This window comes from Meriones unguiculatus, chromosome 6, assembly GCF_030254825.1.
Source record: "Meriones unguiculatus strain TT.TT164.6M chromosome 6, Bangor_MerUng_6.1, whole genome shotgun sequence".
In the NCBI taxonomy this organism is placed as follows: domain Eukaryota; kingdom Metazoa; phylum Chordata; class Mammalia; order Rodentia; family Muridae; genus Meriones; species Meriones unguiculatus.
In genome coordinates this window covers 22,376,886-22,404,597 of record NC_083354.1, presented here as the reverse complement: position 1 = coordinate 22,404,597, position 27,712 = coordinate 22,376,886, and the positions used below count along the sequence as shown (strand labels likewise).

Sequence of the window (27,712 nt, the reverse complement as noted above, 5' to 3'; positions counted from 1 at the left end):
TGAAGTTACAGGAAGTTGTGAGCTCCCCTTGGGTCTTTTGGAGGACAGTGAGTGCTCTTTACCTTTGAGCCATCTCTCCAACTGCCCTATCTTCTTTTGTTTGGGGGTGTTTTTTTTGGGGGGGGGGTTGTTGTTGTTGTTTGTTTTTGACCATTGAGCTTAATTGGGTCTGGTAACAGGGGAATGGGCAACTTACCAGCGGCTACAGGGCTGCAGAAAACGTGTTCTTCCCCCAGCAACTAGTAACTGCCTATAGATCCTCTGTTGCTTCTTTTTTAAATTTGTGTGTATGAGTGTTTTTATAGACATGTATGTCTTTGTGCCATGTATGTGCCTGCTGCCCGCAGAGGTCAGAAGAAGGCTTGGATCCCCTCAAATTTGAGTTATAGACAATTGTAAGCCACCATGTGGGTATTGGGAACTGATCTCAGGTCCTCTGTAAGAGCAGCAGGTGCTGTAACTGCTGAGCCATCAGCAACTTCCAACTTTGGATATTTTTAAGCATTTAAATTTTGGTGGGACTTTTGTTTAGCATATACCTGAAGCAAGGGAATAATGAGTTTGAGGCCAACCTGAGGCTACATAATGAGACCTTGTCTCAAAAAGTAAACAAAGTTAGCCAGGCATGGTGGCACATACCTCTAATCCTGTCAGAGGCAAAGGCAGGCAAATCTCTGAGTTCAAGGCTAGCCTGTTCTACACAGGGAGTTCCAAGACAGTCAGGGGTGCACAGAGAAACCTCGTCTCGAAGAAAGAAAAAAAAGTAAACAAAGTTTTGTAGAACTACTGCTACATAATAGTGTAAGAACTTAAATATTCTGCTTAAACCTTAATAAGTTGTATATATTCTAATGTTAGAAAAACATTCAATTGTCTAGACATCACACAATGTCACTGGGTTCATAACATGGTATAATTGTGCTATATACCATATATTTTATTTTGGAAAACTAAATATTTATCAACAGAAATAATTAGAAAGGAAGCATCAGGGTAGTGTACACTCTAATACCAGCTACATAGGTCACTAGTGGGATGTTGGTTTGTCAGTTTAAGGCCAGCCTGAGCAATTTAGCAAAACTCCATGGGGCTAGGAGGGAAGGAATATAATAGTTTATAATAGTTTGAACTCTTGTGGTGCTATCAGCATGGAGCCTAATCCCCTTCCCATCCCTGCTTGTAGAAATTACATAGTAAGCAAGTTAATACAGCTATATTGAGCCTCCTCGTCCCCTGCAGGAAATAATAGCAAATAAGATCAGGATCTTCTACACTGCTGTTATTATCCATGTGACCTCATCGTCTGTCAATAACAATGACAATAACAATTGTAGCTCTGTAAGAAATGTCTTTTAGTGACTTACTGGTGAGCTTTAAGCAATTCCTATCAGTGAAATCCTTAGAGAGAGTTAGTCAATTTGGAGCTTTAAGCTATAGAATACACATTTATAGTTATCAGCATTTCTGAGAGTTAGAAGTTCCTTACCTAGTATTCATGGAGAGGAGAATATTGTATCCCAACCCCTGCTACTGTTGATATCAACAGCAATTAAAATTTGATTTACTAATCCCACATTTCTCCTCTGGAACTACTCATTTTGCATTATTTAGAGCTTTAGGGCTGTTACAGCTGTGAAGCATGATGTTAGCATCTCCTCAGCCATCTCCCTTACAGGGCAAGAAGCACATAGTTCAGATTCTTCAGAACAGAAAGTCACACACCAGCGAGAGCAGAGTAGCATGAGATCTTAGACAATAAACAGGTAAAGAAGACATGAAGGCAGCCTGAAAGGCAGCAAAAATAGAAGCAGTTGGAAGAGGTTTTCATTGAAGGCCCTATTTTTGCTGAATAAATATTTGCCTTTTGCCTTCTAAAAGAAAGTAATTCACACCAACCATGTCAATTAGTAAATTGTTTCTAATTCCAGATTAGATGCAACTGGCTAAGGAAGCTTTATTTTTTGTCTTTCTGTGCTTGCTTGTTCTTTGCATGTGAATCTCCCTTAAAAAGATATTTTGAGGCTGGAGAGATCGCTCAGTGATTACCAACACTGGCTGCTCTTCCAGAGGAACTAGATTCAGGTTTCAGGACCCACATAGTGACTCACAACCATTTATAACTCCAATTCCAGGGGATCTGACACCTTCTTCCGATCTCTGTAGGCACATGGTATACATACATACATGTAGGCAAACCACTCATACATATAAAAGAAATCTAAAAAAAAAAAAGTTTTTTAATTAAGTAAAAATTTTTTTTTAATTTAAAGAAAAATACTTTGTTAATTTATTTAGATAAGAAAGCATATTCCAGCCACTGTTAACTTAAGTAAATGTCTTGTGGTCAGATACGCTGTTTTATGCCTATCACCCCAGCACTTGATAGGCTGAAGTAGAGTTGCTATGACTTCCATATCAGTCAGGTTTACCAGAGTGAGACCCTGTCTCAAAAATGGAGGAGGAACAAGAGGGAAAGAAGAAAAAATAAGTCTCATGAACATCATTCTTGAGAGGAGTGGGCTACCTATTGAAGGAAATGACATTGGCTTGGTTCCTCATATGAAGACTTATCTGCTCAGCTATTTAAATCAGTGATGTTATTTATGAGTTTGACTGTTCAACATCTTATAACTTTCTGAATTTGATCTGCTTAGTAGCTGCTGGAATTACACTAATGTGGAAGCTGAAGGATGATTCCTAGCTTTTGGTTGGCTCCTTCCCTACTCTCAGTCAGTGGAGGTTTTCATTCAGCTGATATGTTGGTTTGTCAGTGGAAGTGAGTGCAGTCAGGCAATTTCTCAGTACTTTGCAGCAGTTGTTAATGTCGGGTCCCAAACAGAAATCCTACAGGAACAGGAATGAAGTGGATTTTGTTGTTGCTTTCTGTTGCTTTACTTTTCCTTCCGTATCTTGCTGCCACGCTTCCTAATGCCTAAGCAGACTACATCATCAGAGCGCCGAGGAGAGTGGGAAATCCAGCCCAGCCGGCAGACCAATACCTCATACCTGACGTCTCACTTGGCCGCAGACCGCCATGGGGGTTCAGTACAGGTACCTACTGTCTTCCCTGGCCTTCTCAGCCTGACTAGTAGAATGTTGGCTTACTCTTGCAGTTTGGTTCCTATCACATGGACACTTAAAGCAGGGGTGAGTTGTATCTGTTTAACTGATTATCTCTGTGCTGATTTTCTATCTTTGTGGACTTTGGTAAAAGTCATTTTTTCTAGATAATTGCTGCTTTTTGTCATTGACTTAGAAACATCTATGTAATTTCTCCATTGAGTTAACCTTCCCTACAATCTTGGTCTACTCATGATCTGCAAAGTACCAGCAAAGTAGAAGTGTGTTAGTGTCTGAATTGTAAAGTCCTGAAACTGAAAACTGGAGCCTTCTAGTACTAGAGGTATGCATGTTTGACTCACCTCAGGATGATGGATGATTTAGCACCTAATCACACGGGAGTAATGATGGCAGGGATTTCCTGAGTAGATACTCAAGAAGTTGAGCTGGTTCCTTTTTTTTTTTTTTTCACTTTGGAGTAAATTTGGTCTTGGAAATTATTTCTGTTTTTATTTGGGCTGAGTCTTTCTTCTCTGTGAAGTACCAACAACATCTCCTGTCTCTTCATTCTTTTTGTGTAAAATTTTTAAAATCATAACGAGAAAAAATTCAACTGAATATTTTTCTCATACTGATGACCTACTAGTTGAGGCATAAAAATGAACTACATGCATATAATAAATCTTAATAGGCCTGATCTTCTAGAATATGCTTTTATAAGAAATGACTCACTTGAAGATCTTTTATTCAAGCCAGGCGTGGTGGTGCATGCCTTTAACCCCAGCACTTGAGAGGCAGAGGCAGGTGGATCTCTGTAAGTTTGAGGCCAGCCTAGTCTACAAAGTGAGTCTAGGACAACCAAGGCTACACAGAGAAATCCTCTCTCAAAAAACAAACAAAAAATGATCTTTCATTCATAGGAAGTTATGACACCTTTAGCTCTATAAAGTACTTCATAGAAATATAAGGGTAAAATGATGAATTGACCATAGATTTTCTTTTATCTCCTCCTGAAGCAGTGATAAAGAAATATTTTTAAATACATCTTTAGGTCCAGCTTTCAAGGGGCAGAGTCAGGTAGATCTCTATGAGTTCAAGGCCAGCCTGGTCTGCGTAAGTATGTTCCAAGCCAGCCAAGGTTACATATTGAGACCTTGCCTCAAAAAAGAACAGTAGAAAGAAAAGAAAAAGATAAAAGAGGTACAGGTCCATAGAAAGGTGGAGGAAACAGTAACAGCAACAAAACGTTGCGACTTGAAAGGCAGATTAAATAACAGAAGTCCCAAAAATTGAATCTTAGATCTATCCACCCTGGGATTTCCCAAAAGGCTCAAGAATTGGCCTTTAAGTTCAGTTGTAGAAGCAGGGCATATGCTAAAAAAGATTGGTTAAAGGGCTAGAGAGATGGTTTGGCAGTTAAGAGCACTGGCTGCTCTTCCAGAGGACCCAGCTTCAATTTCCAGCACCCCCATGGTAGCTCACACCTGTCTGTAACTCTAGGTCCCGGGGATCTGATGCCGTCACACAGATATACATGTGTATAAACATAATACAAAAATAATTAAACAAACAAAAGATAGTTTGAAAATCTAAGAAGGTAAAGATCCTGCATGTTCTCCTTTCTTCATCAGAGACCAAATCTTTATTTGGAGAGGGGAAGTGGGAAACAGTCCATCCCAGTTGATTCTCTATCACCCCCACACCCACCTCTCATCCTCCAGTGCAGACCTCACCTTGTTTCAGGGGCAGCGTCAGCCAGGACCTAAGGCAGTTCTGGGTGTTTGAGGATGGACAGTTTATGACATACAGGTGGCTGATTTCTTGTTCAACTATGATGTTTCACACCAGAAATGCTGAGTAGCTAACACTGAAATGAAAAACTAAGTGGCAGATCTAGAGAGGTGGCTCAACTGTTAAGAGCACTTGTCACTCTTTCCAAGGACCTAGATTTGGTTCCCAGCACCACATGGCACTGTAACTCCAGTTTCAGGAGTTCTAACACCCTCTTCTGCTTCCATGGGCACCAGGCTCACATGTGGTGTACAGACATATATGCAAGCAAGGTGTTGATACACATAAAGAAGTACTTTTTAAAGAAGAAAGTACAAAGGAGAGCTTGATAGTTTTGTTTGAGAACAAGGTTTAATTTTTCTAATAAAAAAGCATGACAAAAGCATCAAATCAAAAAGAAAGCAGTGAAATAGTAACAACATAAAATACATTATCCAAAAGTGCAAAGATCTCTCACTGTATAAAAGTGGGTGTACTTCCCTCTTCAGAATTAACTAATAAACAGTGTGCTAACAGGTTATGGGTCAGTCAGTGCCATGGAGAAAGTCCTTGGGGAGTTGGATGATTTCATTCCTGAAAGTTCAAGATAGTTCACATATCATATTCAAAATGAGAATAACATGTCTGCTATAAAAAACAAATTAAGGAAGTAAATAGGGTTTTTGTTTGTTTCTTTTTGTTTTAAAGTGAGTCTGTAGACTAAAGGATGTAAGGCGCCCTTGGAGGCAAGGTGCAATGAGAGAAGAGTAGGCGGCTTGTATTCTTACTCACTGACTGTCTTTCCATGTAATGCTTTAGAAAGCCAATAGCTAGGTGTGGACATTCTAGGCAAGAAGTAAAAGAATATACTCAGCAAAATATAACCAACCAGACATAAAATTGAAAGGTGCTAACAGCATTATTCTCCCGATGAAATGGCACAGCCAAGTCATTCTGAAATATCCAGAGTTGTCAAGACCTACCTATTCTTACAGTGTCAACTGACATACACCCTCTTCTTTTAAAGTTTTTATTGGTGCCTTGGAGAGATGGCTCAGCAGTTAAAAGTATATACTGCTCTTGCAGAGGACCTGAGTTCATTCAATTTCCTGTGCATCAGGCAGCTAGCTCCAACTCTAGGGGATCTCACACCTTCTGGTCTCCCCTGGGCACCTGCACTCATGTACACTTACCCTTTGTCCCAATTTGCTTTCTTTGATAAACACCTAGACTTAAAACTTGGGGAGGAAAGGATTTATTTCTTCTTTCATCTTACAGTCACTGGGGGAGGCGGGAACCAAAGCAGAAATCGTAGAAACATTGTATACTGACTAACTGGCTCAGCCTGCTTCTTTATACAACTCAGGGCAACCTGCCTGCATGCCCACTGTGGCCTGGGCCTTCCTACTGCAATCAGTGATCAAACTGAGGCTCTTTCCAGATGACCCCTTCCTTCTGTCAAGTTGACAAAAAAAAAATTAACTGGCACACTTACACTGGACATACACACATATATTTAGAAACAAAGTGGTAAAACATTTTCATTAGCATAAATTATATAGAATTGTTTTCATTGTGACATTTTCATACATTACATAATGTATTCCCCACCCTCAACCCTCTTTTCCCTCTCCCTCTACAGACCTCTTTTTTTCAACTACTGTAATGCTCCTGCTCTCCAGAGTGTGTGTGTGAGTGTGTGTTTGTGTATTTGTATGTATGCCAGTGAATTTAATTACAGTTTACAGGAACATGAGCAACTTACTGGTGCCTACAACATTGAAAGAAATGTCTCTTCTTTCCCACAGCAGTCATTAACTGTCTATTAATCCTCACGGAGAGGTGGACACTCTGCGTCCTCCACTTACAACATAAGCAGATAATCCAGATAATCAGTGATCAGGTTATCAGGCTTCTGAGGAAAACTTTAATAAGAATGGGACCACAGCCAACAAACTGCAGCAGCAATATTTGCAAAAGCAACAGTCTTTGCCTGGCAGTGGTGAAGCACACCTTTAATCCCAGCTGGCAGAGGCAGAGGCAGGCAGATCGCTGTGAGTTTGAGACCAGTCTGGTCTACAGAGTGAGTCCAGGACAAAAAGGGCTACACAGAGAAACCCTGTCTTGAAAGATAAATTTAAAAAACAATAATAATAACAATAAGAGAGATCAAAACAATAATATAATTTCTAAGTATATTAGTTCCAGAGAGAACAGAGAGGAAATCATTTGCAGAATTATTTCCCAGACTCAAAGATTTGTTTACAGAGCACAGAGACATACTGAGTACCAGAATCAGTGGATGATAGAACCACACAATGGTGCATCATCATGAAATGCTACAACACTAAGGACAAAATTGAGATAATATCAAGCTTCCAGAAAGTCACTAAGGGTCAGGAATCAATGTTATAGGTTCAGATTTCTGAATAAGACTAAAAGCTAGAACGCAGTGGAAAATATCTCCAAAAATCTGAGGGTAAATTATTTCTAACCTAGAATTCTATACTCATCCAAACTGCCAGTCAGATGGAAATAGTAAAAAGATAGTTTTAAAAAATCAGTGTTCTTGGCAACAAGATGGCTGAGCAGGTAAAGCCTTGATGCCTTAGGGAGTCTAATCCCTAGGGCCCACATGGTAGAAGGAGAGACCTGACAGACGCCTGCCAGTCGTCTTCTAACCTTCACTTGTGCAATGTGGCACATAAATAAGAAAGATGCTTTCAAAAATCTTTACTCCTGGGCCAACAAAATGCTCAGTGGGTAAAACGCTTGCTGGCAAAGCCTGACTCTTGTGTTTGATCCCAAGAACCCATATAGAAGCAGAAGGAAAGAACCAGCTCTACTAAGTTGTCCTCTAACCTCTAACGTGACATCCACATGTAGCCTCCTCATAATCATAGCACACCGTACAGATATTTTAAGCTTTCATGACGGTCGAGAGAGATGACAAGATGGCTCAGTGAGTGGAGGCACCTGTTGCCAAACCTATAACCTCCGTTTGATTCCCAGAACCCATGTTGGAAGGAGAGAACTAACTCCTGAAAGTTGTCTTCCGACTTCCATGTTTATGCAGTGTCTCCCCCTCATGGGAATTTAAAATTTACTATAAGAGAAGGTGGTATGTAGAGGGAAAGTAAGGTAACTAGGAGAATGAATTTGGGGCTTTTTAAAGATAGTTTCACAACCCTATTTTTTTTTTAACTCAACTTAAAATTTCTACACCTCATTAACTTTTTCATATGACTCTACATAAGGATGTATGTTGTCAAGATGTGTGAAAAAAGAAAGAGGCGTATATTGAGTCTAGGGAACATCCAACCCAACAAAGAATCAGAGACTCACCAGTATAACGAAAAGCTAGGAGATTCCCTGGTTGATAGTTGTTGCCAGTCCAAGAAGGGCAGCCTTCCCCAAACTGATAGTCAGGAATTTGGGGAACTATTTCACCAAAATGGTAAAAACTCGGGTACAATGATCTCGTAATAATATTTTTAAATGAGCTATTTAAGTAAATGACAGACCTAGAGATATAGCTCTGTGTATTCTGCTTGTCTACAATGTACGTGATTTTGAGTTCAATCCCTAGAACTGCAGTAAACAGTGGATGGATGGATAGATAGATAGATAGATAGATAGATAGATAGATAGATAGATAAGACTGGGTAGAATTAATGCTTTGCCACCAATATATGAAAATTAAGTTATGTATAAAATACATTTTTAACTTTAACTTTTTAAAATCTGTGTGCCTATATATATACCACATGTTCAGATGCCCAAAAAGGACAGAAAAGAGCACAAGATCTCCTGCAACTGGAGTTAAGTGCACTGTGAGCTACTTGATGTGGGTGGGTGTGGGGAACTGAGATCAGGTCTTAGGAGGAGCAGCAAGTGCTCTTAACTGCTGGGCTGTCTCTCCAGACACACTTTTGGGGTTTTGAGACAGAAGCTCATATAGTCCTGGCTGGCCTTGAACTTACTATGCAGCCAAGACTAGTTTTGAACTTCTAATCTTCCTGCCTCCACATCTTGAATAAATATAATTATAGGCATGTGCTACCATACTTAGCCAAGACTGTGCTTTTTGCAAATCAGTAATATTTCTATCACAACACATGTTCCTGTGCTTTGTTTGTGTGCTTGGGTTTTTTCTTTTGTTTTGTTTTGTTTTCTTTCAGACAGGATCTCACTATGAAGCTCTGGCTGTCCTAGAACTCACTATGTAGACCAGGCTTTCCTGGAGCTCAGTGATCTGCCTATCCACTATCTGCCTCCCAACTGCTAGTATTACAGGCATTCACCACTGTGTCTGGCTTCTTGTTGTTGTTCTCCTCCTCCTTCTCCTTCGTCCTCCTCCTCCTCCTCCTCCTCCTCCTCCTCCTCCTCCTCTGTGTATCCCACACTAGCCTTCAAGTTGCAGTCATCTGGCCTCAGCCTTCCAAGCACTAGGATTTTGGAGGTACACTGCCGTGTCTGGATATGTGCCTGCATTATTTCACTCTGCAGAGGCCCTTGGTGGAGCCATGCTGAGCTTAACCTGGATAACCTACAATATCATTTCTCTTGGATTGAGTGCAGATTGCCAAGATGAAGAACATTTGTCCTAATAAAATGTCAACATTCTGGTTCTAACCAACTTAATGGGCAGGAGACCCTCGTTCCCATCCTTCTAGCAGTCCACAGATCTTCTGTCGTAAAGGCCTGAGTTCTAGAAATCAGAGCACTTTTTTTTTCTAAAACATTCCTTTGAAGTTGTTCAAATTAAATTATATTGGGAATTTTGAGAAATCTCTACAACAAAATAAGGGCGAGACTTAAGCGTTAACATTTGAAGCATTAATCACTTTGATACATGGTATCATTTTTCTTGTGACATTTTGAAAAATAGGAATTTTTCGAATCTGTGAAATTTCTACAGGGGATATTACCAGTACTAAGCAATAAAGATCCTGTATAGTATATTTTCTTAGTGTTCCTCATAGATAATCTTACATGGTTTTGTGTAGCCAGAAAAATTATATGATTAAAGCTAATATGTTTACAGCAAAATGAATGTACATATCCCTAGTATACAAGCCTAATTTTTCAGTGAAGAGTATACTAAAATTTTAGGAGAAAAATTATAAGTGATAGTGTTTAAAATACTAGTAAATTGAGACCAGGCACAGTGGCACATGTTTTTACTTCCAGCACTCAGGAGGCAGAGACAGTTGGATCTGTATGTATGTGCCTGGTTTGTTTGAAATCATATGCTTTCTGATACAGATAAAAATGATGACTATAATGTGAGATAACCTCTTCCTGAAAATTGCCCAGGCAGGGACATTGCTTATAGGCCAAGTAGCAATTCATAGTAAATTACATGTGTGTTATAAAGTATAGGACATATAAAGTACAGCAGTTCTTTCATGTTAGAACTGAAGAGGTGGATAGATAGATATGCAGCTAATGCTGGCTACACACTTCGAATCCTCTTGCCTCAGACACCTGAATGCTGGCATTATAGGTTTGTACCACTCCACCTGACTTTTAGCCAAGACTTCTTAAATAACATTTTATTAAGTTCCTAATTGTTTGTTAAGAAACAGTGATTCAGGGTTGGAGAGATAGCCCAACATTTAAGAGCACTGGCTGCTCTTCCAGAGGTCCTGAGTTCAATTCCCAGCACCCACAGGTTGGCTTACAACCATCTATAATGGAATCCCATTCCCTCTTCTGGTGTGTGTGAAGACAGATCACTCATACACACACACACACACACACACACACACGAATGCATGTGTGTGTATGTGTGTGTGTGTGATTATTGTTTTAAGAATCAGTGATTTGGGACTGGGGATATGATTCCATATCCCCAGAACATACACAACCTTTGGTTTACTTCCCAGTACTGCAGAAATTAGTTAGTTACTTTAAGGTGGCTGCTTTCATGTGTGGCTATGTTTATAGGATGAGCCAGGTACCAGTGTTAACAGTGATGTATGCTAGAAAATATGTATACAGGAATCACAGCAGAACTGAGGAAGTAAGCAGGACGTAGCTCTCAATCACAACCTTCTCTGCCTTTTTTATTTGCTGGGCTTCCCCAGCTTCTATTATGAAATTTTTAACTCTACAGAAAAGTTGGGAATATCCCTAACCTAGATTGACATATTGTTAAGACTGTGCCACACTTACTTTAAGTTTGTGTGCTTGCATGCCTGTGTGTGTACATCTGCTTTCCAGACCATTTGAAAGGTAAACAGTACATCTTAGCTCCCATACATCTCCATCTACATCTCCTGAGAGCAAAGGCATTCATTCCTTTACATAAGCGATGACTCCATTGCCTTCTCTAAGAGAATAATCTCATAATATCCAACAGCCCAAATTCCAGGCTTAAAATACTATCCATAATGTAACTAAGACTCCTGCTTTCCATTGGTTGTTTTGCCTCTTTCATCTCTTTCAATCTTTCAATCTCTCTTTCTGTTTTGTTTGTCTATTTTGGTTGTTTTGAAACAGTCTGACTTTGTAGCCTAAGCTAACCCACATTTCACTGTATAACCCAGACTGGCCTCCAACTCATGGTTATCCTACTGTTTCTTCCTCCTGAGTCCTAAAATATTAGATGTATGCCACTATGCCTAATTCTTTAGTCTCTTTTACTACCCCACCCCACCCCTTTTTTTTTTCTTTTATTCTGCATGAGTGTAAGAGCACCACATGTGTGCCTAGTGCTCTCAGAGAATTAGAAGAGTGCATCAGATCCCCTGGAACTGGGGTTATAGATAATTGTGAGCCACAGTCTAGAAACTCAACCAGGTCCTCTGCAAGAGCAACAAATGGTCTTAACTGAGTCATTTCTCCATCCCTTTAAAGGTTTTTATAACATGGTCCACTTTGAAGAGTCCAAGTCTTATACAATATCTCACATCTTGGATTTGTCTAATTTTTGAAATCGTGATTAGATTCGGAAGAACTTGTTTGCAGAGAGGGAAAAAATAATGTGTTGTATAATATGCATAACATTAGGCTGTCCACTAATCAGAGGTACTAAATTTGATCACTAGCAAAAATTTGAGTCTTCCTCAGGTAAGTCCAAATTTACTGTTGTAGGATCTTTTTTCCCATTAACCATATATTATTGTAATTTTCTCAGTCGTGCCTTATTAACAAGAAAAAAAGCCAGCTGTGATATTCTAGACCTGTCATAATCCTACCTCTATGGAGATTGAGGCAAGAGCAGGGTCATACATTTATATAGTACCATGAGTTTATATAGGCTCTATAGTGAGTACCAGGCCAGGGCTACAGCATGACACCCATGTCTCAAAAAAGAAAGGAAGGAGAAAAAGCCCAGTGAGGATTTTTATGCAGAAGTAATGGTGGTTATGCATTGCTAGTAGGTAACATTCACGCTGTCTGCCCCCAAACTAGTAAACATTTCCTTCCACTTTCCTTTTTATGATTATTTAGGAAATCTTGGCAGATTGGCTGCTAGTAAGGACCCCATAGCTTAAAGCAAATAAGAGTATCAATAAGGTGACCATTTTTGAGCCATTATTATGTCTCGTGGCTCTGGGCTGAACACTTACTGTGGCTTATCTGCATTGTGACTCCATTAGGACAAGCATCATTGTTTTCCCATTTTACAAACTAGGAAGCTGAGGTACAGAAAGATTGAGGATCTTGCCTAGCCTTCCACAGCCAGTAGAGCTAGAGTTTAAAACCCATGGACTCCCTGATTTTAGAACACTATTCTTACTTCCCCCCCGCTTTTTTTTACTTCCTCCAATATTATATACAAGGTATCATACCCAGTTCTGTCCCACCCATTCCTTTATAAGCCTCACATCAGTCTGTAAGGACAGTCTCAAATAGATGACGTTATTTACCCAGTAGCATAAGCTGTCTGAACCATTTATCCTATTTTGTGGTTCTCTCCCATGTTTCAGCCAAGATCTTTAACAGCAGAGTGTTTTGTGCTGGGTCCCTTTTCCCACTCCCCAGCACCCACATAAGCAGGAATCATGTGCTGGAAATGAAACCAGGTGGCAGAAGCAGCTGCACAAGCAAGACAAGCGTGATCGGGTCCACATTAACCAGATGACAGGAATGAGAGAGCCTTCATTTACAGTTCGGGGACCATCAGTGAGCAGTGGGATGACAGTGAACCTGAAATAAAGGCCATTGAAATAAGCTTTGTTTTCCAAGGGAAGTTTGTCCTTACCGTCTTCCCTCTCACAGAGAGGGTATAGCAGTCTTGTTGTTTGAGTAACTTCGAACTATTGGTCAAAGCTATGAAGAAATTTCTGAGAGAAAGTATGATTGTTCATGGTTTCTGGTATCCATTCTTGGTTTCCTTTTGAGATTTTTTTTAAAGTCATCATTACCCAGACTATATAATTGTGTAGTATAATAAACTGAGTAGTAGAATTTGTGTGTCATGATCAAGGGAGCAGAATGAGTTAACCTTTAGAAGTCAGTTGTACAAGTATTTTTAAATACAAAACTATACACATCTTTGGCAAATGAAAGAATCTCTATAAACAGATGGAAGCCATAGACATCCTAATCCTAACTTAACCTTGGTTAAGTCATTTTGTAGCATTCCCATCCATTAAAAGAGAATACCTGGGGTTGGGGAGCAGCAAGATGGTACAGTGGGAAAATGCACTTGACACCAAGCCTGATGCCCTGAATTCAAGTGCCAGGAAACACATAGTAGGAGAGAGCCACCTCCCTCAAGTTGTCCTCCAACCTCCACATACACATAAATGTGATTTGCTTTCTTTTAAGTAATTGAGCTGGGGATAGGTCAGCTGGTAAAGTATTTGCTGCCGGCATGGGGATCTGAGTTGGAGCCCTAGAACCCATCTGTTTGATTTTGGTTTTGTTGTTAGGTTTGGGGGCGAAGGTTAATTGGGGTTCTTTTTGGGGGGGTGGGGGGTGTTGTTGGTTGTTTTGTTTTGTTTTGTTTGTTTTGTTTTTCCCAAGGCAGCTAGTGTTAGTTTGTCCCTTGTAATCCCAGCACTAGAGAAGTAGAGACTTGGGAATCTCTGGGTTTCATGGGCCAGTGTAGCCTAATCAGCAAGCGGCATGTCCCAAAATGAGGTGGAAAGCTCCTGAAGAATGTATTACCTTTGGTCTGCATGGGCATATGCATATACATACGCCCTCATTCACACATGAACACCCACAAATAACTGTCACATATTAAGTAAGGATTAAATTGATACATACGCATACAGTGTAGCAAAGTTCTGAGCACAAAGTAGGCACTCAATATGAAAGTGATTGTCATCATTGTATGGTTATATCTTTGAGCTAAGTGTTCTGACACGATATAGGTCTAGGAACCCTCTCTAAATCAGGACAGTGTTCCCTTAATCCAAATAAACACACATTCTACACCCTGCCTGGCTAGTACCTAAGCCTAATTCTCTTCTACTCTGGTGGTGGTGGGAGCTTCATATAACCATGGTGCTTATTGACGTCTGTCTCTGTTTCAGGTGGTTAGCTCAACCAATGGAGAGCTGAATGTTGATGACCCCACTGGAGCTCACTCGAATGCACCAATCACAGCTCATGCCGAGGTGGAGGTAGTGGAGGAAGCTAAGTACGTTCATCTTTCAAAGGGGCTTGTTGTCTCCTTATGGGTTGGAAACTCTTCTGTCTCCTCTGTATGCTGCTCATCACAGACTAGATCCTCACGCTTGTCTCCACAGCTTTCTTCTTCTGACCATTTTATTTTTTGCATGGTGCATTAAGGTTGCTGCCACCCTTCTTTTTAGCTCTGGATTCCAGGATTTTTTTCTAGCTTGCCTAGGGCAAAAGACTAAAAGAACTAAAAGAACAATGCAGCAAAAGCTACAATAGATAGTAACCACCTGTTTCTTAGAATTGCTCCCTATGGGTTACAGAGAAGAAAAAAAAAAAAAGTTAAAAACCATGGGCCATGGTGAATAGTATCATGTTTCTAGTTGTTGCCTAACCATTCCAGATGGATTGCCCTGAATATAAGAGGGTTTGGGAGACATTTTGCTTTCTTTCAGATAGTCTGGGCTCAGGAACTAAGTAAAGCAGGCAAGACAATTGTGCTTGTAAATATAAGAATCTTGAGACAGCAAAGAAGTGACCCTAATGCCAAGAAAGCCAGGCAGTTCCTCACTTCCTGTTCTGCTCCTGCATGTGTATGTCTCACTGTGCTCTCCCATTAGCATCTTGGTGCTTTTTGCATGGTCTGTGTTTAAACTCTGAGATCCTGGGCTGGAAGGTGATGCTGATTCTGCTGCACAAACAGCATTTCTACCACTTCATTTTCTTTTATCCCCTATCCCAAACTCAGATCCAGCTTTAAACTACAAGAAGACATCAGATAGGGAAAGCTAGAGAAACATGAGTCAGAGCTCTTGGAGAACATTCAGTGTCCAGATGTATTCTCAGCAAGCAGTATATTTTTAGTATAAACCAGGACATGCTTACACCTCCGGGCATCAGTCAGGGTCACCAAGCGCTGCCGTCTTTCTTCCAGATATCCTTTGCATGGTTGTACTCATGTCCATCTATCTGGTGAGCCCACTTGGCCTTTAAAGGGTCTTTTCCTACTTAACAGGTAGAAAAATGAATGAGTATGACTTCAACTCTATCTTGTTCATACCCATACACAGGGGTTGGATAGGAAGGTGATGCCAGCAGGAAACTATTTTTAGTAATTAAAGTCCTTCTTCTCAGGAGCTTGGGAGATTTTAATAGTGCTTGTAATTTTTTCTGCCTACTCTCAATAAATCATATGATATTTTCACTTTCTGAACTCTCACCATTGGCTGTACTTTGGAATCGCCTAGAGTATGTTAGAAAATACAGATATTTCTTTATGGCCCCAGAGATTTGAGGCTAATTTATTCATATCTAGCCTGATAATAAACATGTTTAAAAGTGCAGGCAATTCTAATGTACAGTCAAGATTGAGAACTACCACACTCTGCATGGAAGAGAGCCACACCTTTTCCCACCCCACCCCACCCTACTCCCCATTTCACATTTGTACCTATTATTTTTAGAAGTTCAGATCTGGATCTAATACAATACTTTGAGCACCAAATTCATGTGAACTTATTTTAGACCCTGAATAGATTTATGGACCTATTCATTTCATCTCATTTCATTTTGGTAAATGTGTACAATATGTATGTGAGTGTGATGTTAATGTCCATTGTGAAAGATGGAGGTCGTTCAGAAGGAGCTCAATCTGTTGTGTTGTATTCTGTCATATTCTAAACACTAGAATATTAAGGGAGATTAAAGTCTTCCCATTTAGCAGATAGGACCACTATTCTTCTCGCCTTTTTTTTTCTTTATATACTCTGTAGCTCCAGCTCCAGATTTAGGCCTTCTGAAAATTGTAGAAATTAAAAGAAAGCAGTCGTCTTTGACCAAATGTCACTCAGAGCCTGTGCTTGAGGCATTTTGTATTCTGGTTCTGGCAGTGACTTCATGAGCTACCAATCCATCTTGCCTTAGGGAACTGTCAGGGCTCAGCTGCGTGTCTGTGGTATATGTATGTTGGTATATATGGAGTAATGACACAGTAGCCATATATCCACCAGATCATTTTAATGGGAAAGTGAAAGATAGAGAAACATGCGGTGTCCCAAAACAACCTCTCACTGTGCATGGCTATGATGCCATTTGTTCATGTAGCCTGTTGATAGGTTAAGGAAGGCTGTTGCATATATTAGAGTTAAACTCAAGTACATGGGAAGTGTGAAATCTTTACTGCCAAGCTTTTGATTTTAGGTTCCTTTTCCCAGCTTGTTTGGTGTAAAGGCAGAAATCACAGAATGATGGTTTTTGTTCAGTGTAAAAAATGGACACTTGATTTCCCTTTTCTTCTAGCTACAAGATACTTTTGTTGAAGTGTGTTTGAAGGAATGGTGAGGGCAGACAATTTTTAAGTTGATTTTTGTGATAGGAAGAATTTTTATTATGGATATTTTGGCTATATCTTGACAGTTATGGGCCCGATTTCTCCTGAGAATGAATGTGATTGATAGAATTTAGGTCATTCTCTGGCAGTTATACCTAAGCAGTGAACTCCCTCTGTTTTATCTTGTAGTAATATAAAGTATCTCTTAAACTTCCCCACTTGTAAAAAGAGCTAAGTGCTAGCTGCTGCTTTTTTTACCTGCAGTATGGAAGTTAGCTGAACATTGCCCAAGGTCTGATGTGGGAACAGATGATTCAGCCTTGATGCTTGAGTTCTCACAAACCAGGCTCATTTGCTCCTTCCCCTGCTGCCTTCCTGGAAGTTGGGCTGGAAAGCCCACTCTGAGGCTTCTACCACCTCTTTGTGTTTTGCATTCCCCTGAGATCCATCTCCCACACTGATGCTCTGTCAGGCTTCTTCCACTTGACTTAAATGTGAAGACCAAGTGGCCTGTCAGCCTCCCTCAGGTGGGGGAAACTAAACACAGACACATACTGCATGTCTGCATGGCTCACAGGGAGTCACTTCATCTCACCAGTGGACTAATACCTCTCTCTTTCTCTCTCTCTCTCTTTCTACTTTTTCTGTGTTTTTTTTTTTTTTTCTTTATATACTCTGTAGCTGCCTGAAAATGCTCAACCTGTGGTGAGTCCCTCTCTCCAGTCCACACACAAGGGGAGTGGACCAGACTAGACTGGGATTGGCAAAGCCTTAGAACTACTGAATGGATCCATATACCTTCTTGTGCCTTAGCCACCCAGACTGGGGAAGTTAGGTCCTCAAGGTGGGGTGGGGAAGGCCTGTACTCAGAAATCAATCTATTCCTTTTCTTTCAAACCCACCTCATTTATCACTGCACCCTCCCACCAAAAAAAAAAAAAAACAAACAACTAAAACCAAAAAAAACCCGATATCTCACAATATCCAACAACTCATTTTTGTTTTTTAAGCTGAATGAACTTCTTTTCAAATTTTTCTCCCTAGGTTATGACTAAAACTATCAGGAGAGAACAAGTTTAGAAAGATAAGGTTTTAGATGTTTTGATAACCATAACGTAATATTATCACCAGATAATTATTCTCACCTTTGGCAATTTGGTTTGTAAAGTGGAAATAGACCATTTGGAGGAAGCTGTAAGTTCCCTATTGAGTTCCTTGTTGATTTCAGTTGGGTTTTTTTTCATCTATGGTAGGAGTCTCTAAAAATGGAAAACTCGTTGAGGGAAAGATCCCCATTTTGTTGTTGGTTGGACATTGCTGGAGCGTTGTTTTTGTTGCTGCCTTTATTCTTTGATGAGAGAATAGTAGGTCAGGGGCTGACAGAGATATGGGAGCCTGTCTTCTTTTCCCAAAAAAAGCTTCTTTAAATACTGATGTAGGAAGTATGGGATGTGGAAAGAAAATCCAAGGATTGATGTTGATGACTTTTTGTAACTACTGTACTCTTCGTGCACATAAGGTCGTATCCTGTTCTGTTCTATTCTATTCTGTGATAATAGCCTGCTGGATTCTGACTATTTCATTTTGCAAAATTCTCTTCAGTAACTAGATTGGGCCCTAATTTCTGAACCCCAACTATCTAAACCAAATTGTCCACAGGGGTTTGCCTACTGAAGATAAGAGGTTTTAGGGCAATAGGATTAATAGGCTTTCAAAGACGACATTTGGCCTATTCATGTGTCTGTGTAATCTAATGTTGTCATGGTCTATTCTTTTTCCTGTGAGGTGTCAGTCACATGATCTCAGTTGCAAGTACTTTAGGTCCTACTATGCTTATCTAACCTTTTTCATAGAACTCAGGGACTGGGGATGACAGGGAGGAAAAGGGCAAGAGAAAGGGAGGCCCTGCCCAAAGGACTTAGTTATCACCCATCTATAAATTGAGTGATAGGATGTGAAAAGATAAGGACTTCTACAGAATTCTCAAGTTAGTCCAGGAAGGCTGAGAGGCTGGGAATTCACTGAGGTCTCCAGGAAGACTTCTTAGACACAGTAGGACTTGAACCAGTTTTAGAACAGAGAAGACAAAAAGTGTGGTAAAGAGGAGAAAGGGAGATAGTTTAAATGGGAGTGCTAGATGACACAGTGCAAGAGTGACAGGAGGGAGCAATGGGTCAGGTCAGAGGCCTGTGGGAAGACTGTTTAATGGCGTTGAGTAGAATCATGGATCCATTTTGGCTCTAACTTGTTAAGAATTTCTGGTCATTCAAAGGATTAACTGGAAGGAAACCTAAGACACACAGGGAATTGGTCATTTGACCATATTCTTAACAGAGTGGAACATATCTGTGTAGTTTCTCAGTAAACTTGGCCTCTAGTCTAGACCCTTTTGCTGGTGGTCACCATAGAAACCAAAGCCTTTAAGAACAGACTGTGGGATCTCCTTCCTTGCTGGTAGAATTAAAAGCTTCTATTCCTGCTGAAGCTGTATAGGGCTCTAAATGCAAACTACAGCCGTCCTCTGACCAACAACCTCTGCTCATGTGCACTGCAGTGGTTCAGCAGAGGCACATGTTAACCCCTGTGAATTGCCCTGGAGGAAATAAAAGAGTTCACTGGACATTTGGAAATGGGCCCGGTATTTAAAACTTTTTTTTTTGAGTGTTTTTATTTGAAAACACAAATCATCTTAGGATCCTCCACACAAAAAGTAAGAACAGAAATTAATTTTAGAGTTAGTAAACCCACTGAAAATCGTAGTTGAAAGGAAACAGGTGAGACTGTTGAAATACTGGTTTTTCATTAGATTTGACTTATCTGTAAATACTAAACATACAAGTTGGCAGTGTCTGTGTCTGGGGCTGGAGAGATGGCTTGATGGTTAAGGTTAAGAGCAAGCAGTTTCATTTCTCAGCACCCACATGGTACTCACAACCATCTATGACTGTAGTCCCAGGGGTCAAACACATTATTCTGACCAGGAATATACCTGGTATATAGACATACATGCAGATAAAACACCCATACACATAAAGTGAATACAATTTTTTAAAAACAAATGTGCATTTCTAATTCATATGTATAATTTTTTTTCTTGTTCTTCCCCAGTGTTTCCATTCCAGACTATTTCAAGCAAAAATGTTAAACATTTTTATTTCAAATAATTTGTTCACTTTCCAGATATATATATATGACACTTGTTCAAAGCTATTAATGGTACTTACAGATAACATTGATTCACGAGGCTGATTGGGACGGACGGACACACACTATCAGTCTGTCTCCTGTCTATTGAGACAAGGTATCCTATACCCCAGATTGGCTTTAAACTTGATATGTAGCCAAGAATGACTCTCCACTCCTGACTCTTCTTCCAGCTATCAAGAACTGGAACCACATGGCCAGCTTTTGAAGAAAATATAAAACTCTTATGAAACTACTGTCTCAAATTTTCACATTTCATTCATGAAATTGCAGTTAAATGTCACATCGCTATCTGTGTAAATGTTCGTTTCTGCTCTAAGAAACTTTCTTACTCTAGGTGTGGTGGCACACATACTTAGACCTAGTACTCTGAGAGTACTCTGAGAAGTTGAGGCCAAAGGATTGTACTTTAAATTTGAAGCCAGCCTTGGCCTCATAATAATGAGTCCTGTCTCAAAAGAGAACTTCAAGAAGGAAACTTTATCCAAATTTCTAATGATGATTAGAAATACCATTAGAAAGTATAGTAACACACCGGGTCTGAAAGGAGGGGAATCAGCCGCAGGGAGAATGTAGGAGGGTAGGAAGGGACAGCACTGTCTGTTTCTGTATGACTGTCCCTCACACCAGAACCTAGGAGGTGGGGCTAGAGAGAAGGCTCAGCACTGAAGATCACTTGCTGCCCTTCCACACATGCAGTTTCATTTCCGAGCACCTACAGCTCATGGCTATCTGTAAGTTCAGCCCTACAAATCTAATGCCCTCTTCAAGCTTCTGTGGGCACCGGGCACTCATGTGATACACAGATATACATGTAGGCAAAAACATTCATACACATAAAATAGTAAAAGTACTTTTAAAAGATCCCTGGAAGGATTAGGTAAGAGGCTTAAAGATAGAAAAAGTTTTCTTTCAGGAAACAAGTATCTGAGCTTTACTTACAACTTTATTCTCCTCCATCATCTGATATCCTTGACTCATCCACTACCTTATGCCCACCCTTCTCACTTTCCATTTGTCATTTCTGAAAAGAACATAACTTCTGTATCAACCTTGCTATAGCCCTCAACACTTCCTTCTCTATGCCTATCCGACAGCCACACTTCCTAGTCCAAAGGCTGGAGCGAGGAGGGCATCCTCAGGTTTAGGGTGCACCAGCACTACCACTCTTCTACAGGCTGTTTCCCCAGTGGCACTTGGGCCTCAGTGTCAACCTTAAACCAATTGCTAGCTGTGTCTGGAACAGTGGCAGTCTTAGGGGAACTAATTGGGGAATTCCCTGTGACTAGAGTTTCTAGTGGATTAGCTCCTGGGCTTTGGGCATTGGTCCTTTTGGGAATCAAAAGGTTCACCCCTTTATGAGCTAGAGCTTCTGCTTACTCCAGGCGTCATTTTGGGGACAAGAACAAGGTAGAAAGGATCTTAATCTTTTCTTGACATTATGTGACTGTATTTGCCTCAGTTTAGCCTCCTTGCTTGCTGGCCAGTGAGCTGTATTGAGCTGCTGCTGGTACCAAGAGGCATACAGTGCAGGCTATTTTTATGATACTGTGAGCACCCTCCGTCTTGGTTCTAGACAAAGATGGATTTTCTGGGTTGGATGTTAGTCTAGAAACAAAGCCTTCTTCATCCTTTTTCCAGAAGTGCCTGTGACATCAATGCCTTCTGGACAGCCAATCAGGTAGAGTGGCTGCAACTCAAATGAGCTGTTGCCTTTAGCTTTCCTGACAGCCACCTGCCAGCTACTTCCAGTGTATGTGTACTGTAGATAGTGGGCAGCTGTGTGGGTTGGCACTAGAAGCAAACAATCCCATCCCTTGCAGTAAGCAGAAGCAGTCAGAGAGCTGAGAGCTAGGGGCTTCTAAGCTAACTTAAATTGTTCTTGTGCTCCAGGTGCTGCTGTTTCTTTAAGAGAAAAAGGAAGAAGACTGCTCAGCGACACAAGTGACCAGTGCCTCCCAGGAGTCCTCAAGTTCTGGGGACTCTGGCTCCAATTGCACCTGCAGCTCCTGCCATTTCTCATTGGAAGGGCCTCCTCTGTCGGGGAGGGTGGAGATCCAAACCAAAAAGAAGAAGACAGATGTCCCCAGAAGGAGCCATGCAGACAGCCAGGGCCCAGTGGGCCAGTGGCAATCCCCTCTGTCTGAGCTCTGAGCGGGTCCAGAGCTGCTGCTTCTCCACTGCTTGCCCTTGGGCTATCTGGTTGACTCTCTTCCCATTGTTTACAGTGAAGGTGTCATTCACAAAAACTCAAGGACTACTATTCTCTTCCCTCCTCTTCCTGGTTTTGCACCACCCTCAACCCTCTCCAGCATAAAAACTACTAAGCTAAAGACTGCTCAAGAAGCTGGTGGTGTGGCCAAGAAGGTGGGAGGAAGATGACGACCCTGGACTGGAGAACTTCTCCCCTTCCCAGGCATGTCTGGAAGTGTGGCTTCCTCTCTCTCTCTCTGCCTGGGTAACCCCCAACCCAGCTGGCCACAGGGTTCAGGTCCTTCCTTCCCTCCCTCCCTCCCTCCCTCCCTCCCTCCCTCCCTCCCCACCTCCTGTGAAGTTACACTGTAGGACACAAGCTGTGAGCAGTCTGCAGTCTACTGTCCCTGTGTGTTGGCGTTCTTAGCTTTTTTGACAAGCAAATCCCTTGCTCCGGACTGTAGCGAAACATGCCTGTGGTTCTGAGCAAAGGAAAGGAAACTGACTTTATTGCACTTTTAGTTTTTGGGGTTTTGTTTTTGTTTTATAAACAACATGGCAGATGCATATTGTGTCTGGTTATATTGGGGGGGGTGCTTTTTTCTGTTTCAAGGGGATGGGCCAGCCAAGCCATTCAGAGAAAACATGGGTCCAGAGGACATTATTGATGGAAAGAGTCTGACTTGCAGCACTTGGAAGAGAAGAAGCCAAACTCTGAGTCATCCTGAGTGAATACTAAGGTTGACAAGGAAACATACTTGAATTTTCGTTCATCTTTTTCGCTGCAGAAAAAAAGTCCCTACCACAGCCCCTTGACCTAATCAGCCTAGAGTTTGAAAGCCCAGCTCCTGAGCACTTGGGATGAGCACCAAGCCAGACTGTGACCAACCAGAAGGCAGCTCATCTCAGAGAGGAGATCCTTAACAACAACAGCAAAACAAAATTTCTGTTTCCTCCACTGCCAGGGACTTCCTACTAGATAGCCATGTGACTTTCTGTTGACTCGAGGGACAAAGTTGATGACTAAACAGCCACCACCATATTGCCAGTAGTGGACAAAAGATAGCAACAAATTTGCCTTCCAACTGCCAGAGGAGCCTCAGGATGCAGCATCCTAGGGCCAGGAAAAGAAAATCAGTATGTCGTGTCTGCTCCAAGTAAGTTAGAACATTTGGCTGGTCTGCCTTAGATCAAGCCTGTGGTGATCTTGGAGCAGGTCCATAGCAACAGGCTTAGAACTTGGTACATGGAGCTGCAGTAAGCAGGGAAGGTAAGATTGGTTGGTGCTGGGAAATTTCAGGGAAAAGGAAACTGTAATGAAAGGTCTAAAATTTTCTTTTAACAATTGAACAGAGACTCTTTCCAGATAATATGACCCCCATATCTTAGCATGTTTTCCCCAGGACATACTCTCCCTGCCACCATGGCATCTTCACTGGACATACCATCATGAAGCATCACTGGTCACATGGTTAAGAGTGTGTGGGGTTACTCTTCTCATGTTCTATTTTCACTTGAGATTAGTGGCATTTCCAAACAGTGACTTCGTATCCTAGTTGTGGCAAGAAGGATTACTTATGTGGGGAAAGAGATGTTGTATCTGATATAAAGAGATGACCGCATGGACAGTGGCTAGTGACTTAGTGCAGCACAGAACGCTTTGCTTGTATATGTAGAGGACTGGAAGGCATCAGGATACTTTGTGCTCATGGATCAAATGTAGTATCAAATGAAGCAGACTTTGTGGTCCTTACCTGTTCTATTGGACCTTGTCTAGGGAATCTCTCTTCACTGGCTTCAAACCTGCTCAGCGTTTGTAAAGATTGCCACCTGGCCATTTCTTTACAAGAAATGTTTTTGTCTGTGAAACAGAGTGGCAGAAAGAAGCCAGGTCAAACCCCTTCCCCGTAAGGAATTTGAGTATTAGGAATTGCTTCCGTTTTATTAGGTAATAGTTAAATTTCATCACTGAAACTTATATAGTCCCTTGTTTGGCATGTGGGCAACTCTGACTTCCCCTACAGAAACTTAAAAATCCTCATCCTAGGAAATGGTGGCAAGGCCTAGAGCATCCTGGCACGTTCTGCCACACTAAGTGCCTCCCCCACCCTGCTTCCACAATAAAACAAAGATAGTGACCAGCTTGGCTCAGGGTGGGGTGCCCTGCAGCTGGGCTTAAGACTTCTTTTTTTGTCTTAAAATATTTTTATAGGCTAGCTCTTGAGGGGTTGAACCTGAGAGGTTTGTGGGTGTGGGGGAGGCTCTTTCCTAATGCACTCTTGTCATCCTCCAACCCCCACAAATCCCTTATTAGATACTTGGTCTTTGTAGCAAAGGTCCCTTTAACATGCAGGGTGGTGGTGATCCTTTCAAGGCCATTGACACTCCAAGGTAGTCCCAAATATAAAGTGATTCCCTTAAGGTGTTCCTTAATATTTAAATATAACTGAACTCCCCAGAAACAATCTGCTGATCATTTCCAGCCCCTCCAGCATACCAGGCTTCATGCACACACTGTTTCTGTTAGTTGCCTGACTGCAAGCTCAGCCAGATCCTCAGGCACAGGCATTCCCTCCATCTCCTTGCATCTGAGTCCACTTTCTCCATCTCAGTTATGACACTTGAGGACAGTTTTGTTTTTTTGTTTTTTTTAGGATTAATGCATTTACTTCCTCTTAAAACTAACTCATCTATTCCCTGAGATAGAGGCCATTTGATACTATCCTATTTGAAGTTTCCTTAAGCTTTGCTGTCCTTGAGGCAGTGCAACCAGAGCAGACTTAAGGTGCAACCAGGCCAGGGTTATACCAATGTGTCAAGTATCCAATCATACAAGTGGATTTTCAGAGTTCTCACTCCAGACTTCCCACAAGGCTGCACTCAGTGTGCCAGCAGCTGGTGAGCACTCATGACTGCCTTAATTAACATTCTTCTATTTTGGGTCTGTCTAGGAGCAAACAGGGTCTGTGATGGTATGTGTAAGTCAGGTGACTAGGTAAGTCTCCAGTTAAAATTCCCATTTCAGTTGGAACAAACTCTGGGAGACAGCAAGGATCCTAAGGTTTCTGAAAATGTTAGTTTCCTGACTATTTTTAGTGAATGACAAGAACTCAGAAACAGCCTGTGTCCATCAGTCAGATGGTGCCCATCCTCTGTAAAGTAACTTCCAGTTTAGTTCAGAGGAAAAGTGTACTGTAGTGCTTACTGGTGTTGATGTTCAATGTTAGCAGCCACTTGTAATGCCAGAAGTATGCAGCAATGGTAATGTTATGTTAAAGTGGTTGCTAAGGATCGTAGCCTTAATTTAAAAGAATAATGTAAAAGATAATCCATTCCCCTCCATGGTGAACCACCCTGACTGCATTTCTCAAGAATAACTTCCACAGAAACCTAGGAAGCTTTTCCTCAAAGGAACTTGGTCTTTCTTTCAATGCATCCCTCCCAAGCCCACATGACTCCTGTGGCCCAGCCACCTCTTCCATGCTCATACTGAAACCAGTTTTTCATTCCTGTTTAGTTGCCCTGGTAATGCTTTGTCCAGTGTCAGTCATACCAAGGCTTGAGTTTTTAAGACCAGAAGTTTACATGGTCATAAAACCAACATTGCCTTTGCCTGGTCACTGCTACCATCCCTTCCATTGCCCCAAGTGGGCAAGTTGTTTTCAGAGACCCTCAGGGAGCCAGGATATCTAGGTACCCATCTGGATTGGCCATGTGGGTGACAACCACTTATCTCCGGGTTTCTTAATTTAGACTTCAAGGAAGTCCCAGATAGAAGAAGTTGATGGCCAGTGATTCCAGCCTTCCCCATGATGGGTTGGTAGGAATTAAGTTAGAATTCCTTTGCTTGTTGGATGATTTTATTTTAAGGGGGTTAGTTTTTTATTTTGACAAAGAAGAGGTCACTATGACTTTTCTGTGAGTTTGTAAAGTTTTGAGCAGTGTTTTCATCACCAGTCTTGGGAGTCTCTGATCCAATAACCAGTCTTAAAGTGTTTTTCCTATTTTTGCAGGTAACTAAGTACAGAAGAATAGAGTTCCTATTGTATTCAAAATAGTAAGTAGACCCCCGAATATAGGCAATCGTAGTTGACATATTCTCTCAAAAACAAAAAAACCACCAGGAAACCTACTCCAGTATTTACAGATAAGCTTATCAAGGGAAATTTAAAAAAAGTAAACATGCACTCCATTTTTCTCTAGTTCAACTACCAAACTTGATGTTATAAAGAAACCTCAGTTGTGTGGACAGCATATCCCCACCCCACCCCCCGTCTCCAATCACTTTTCTGGTACCATCACCACCTTTAAGGTCTCAAAGCAGAAGATTATCTGTGGTAATAAGCCAGAGTGCACTGTAGTCATCCCAGCGACACACAGACGACTGCCATCCTGACTGCCTCCAAACTCACCTTTCAGGGCAGGTGAAGGCTTGTGGTGCCCCTCTTCAGAAACTCTAGACCAAATCCCAGGCCAGTCTGTGCACCAGAAGCCTTTTAGAAGGCTTGCAAGTCTGTTAGGAGTGTCTCAGGAAACACAAGCCATTTCTTGGGGATACATGTATTTACGCTCATCTGTGTGTGCTATTCTCTCAGAGACTGTGACAAGTGAGCTGCTCAGATTAGTGAGTAAGCTGGCTCTGGGAAGGAGCCTTGTTTATCAAGCAGAGAACAGCAGAAAAGATGAAACCAAAAATCTGTAACCCTCCAATGGAAAGTAATGTTGATACAGCAATTCCCATTGGATACATTACACTCTAATTTATTATTTATCTTTTTTTTTTTTAAGTTTTACCCATTGTACTCTTTAAAAGATGTTGGGATGTTGGTTGCAATTTTTTTTTAAGTAGATGATGTATAAATCAGCTGTGGAAATCAATTTTAATTCATGTGTGGATGTTTCTAGTTATTGTTAAATGCCTTTTTTCTACTTTTTTTTAAGATACATAACGTTTCATAATTCCTGGCACTGGTCAAAAAAACAAAAACCACAGCTGTGAAAAATGAAACTTGTAGTATTTTTTAAATGAATGTCAATTTCGAGTGTATTTGGAATGTTTCCTCCAGTCGAGAGATTTGAACAACACTGGGGAAGACTCCTCTGCAGAGGAGGTAGTCTTTGGGGAAAATGGGATGTGGATCTGGATGTGTTATCTCACAGTAGCCCATTTCATAGGGCGCCATGAACAACACAAATGTGGTCTTTAAGTATACCTCTTCCCCAGCTTGGGGAAGAGAAGACTCAGTTTGCACCCTTTTTGTATGTAAAATAAAATGTCCTACCTTTCTTGACTACTTTTACTTCCTTGTTTCATTAGTTGGTTTTTGGTCTCCCCTGGTTCATTTCTAAAAACATCCTAGGACTGACTGATGGGAATCAATTCATCTTTAAACAAAAACAATGTCTGTTATTTTGGCATTCTACCTTCATTTCTTGGGCTAAATATTACCCTGTCTTCTGAGTTTCTTTAAAAATAAATTATTCCAGGGACATCAAAATGACCAAAAGGGTAAATGTAGTTCCTGCATAAGTCTGATGGCCTGAGTTTAATCCCCAGAACCCATATCAAGA

At 41.1% G+C, this 27,712-nt stretch overlaps 1 protein-coding gene across 4 annotated transcripts in view; it reads left to right on the top strand.

Moving 5' to 3' along the window:
• Csnk1g1 (casein kinase 1 gamma 1) overlaps positions 1–27,441 on the top strand; it is a 118,185-nt gene extending 90,744 nt beyond the window's left edge. The window contains exons 11-14 of one of the 4 annotated variants that reach the window (XM_060384866.1): positions 2,941–3,051; positions 14,328–14,434; positions 17,426–17,449; positions 21,842–27,441. In XM_060384866.1, the coding sequence (XP_060240849.1) occupies positions 2,941–3,051; positions 14,328–14,434; positions 17,426–17,449; positions 21,842–21,896 (297 nt within the window). In that variant the 3' untranslated portion in view covers positions 21,897–27,441. The remainder of the gene's footprint in view (positions 1–2,940; positions 3,052–14,327; positions 14,435–17,425; positions 17,450–21,841) is intronic. The other 3 variants (XM_060384867.1, XM_021644223.2, XM_021644224.2) reach the window with 3 other exon arrangements.
• Positions 27,442–27,712: the final 271 nt, after the last annotated feature.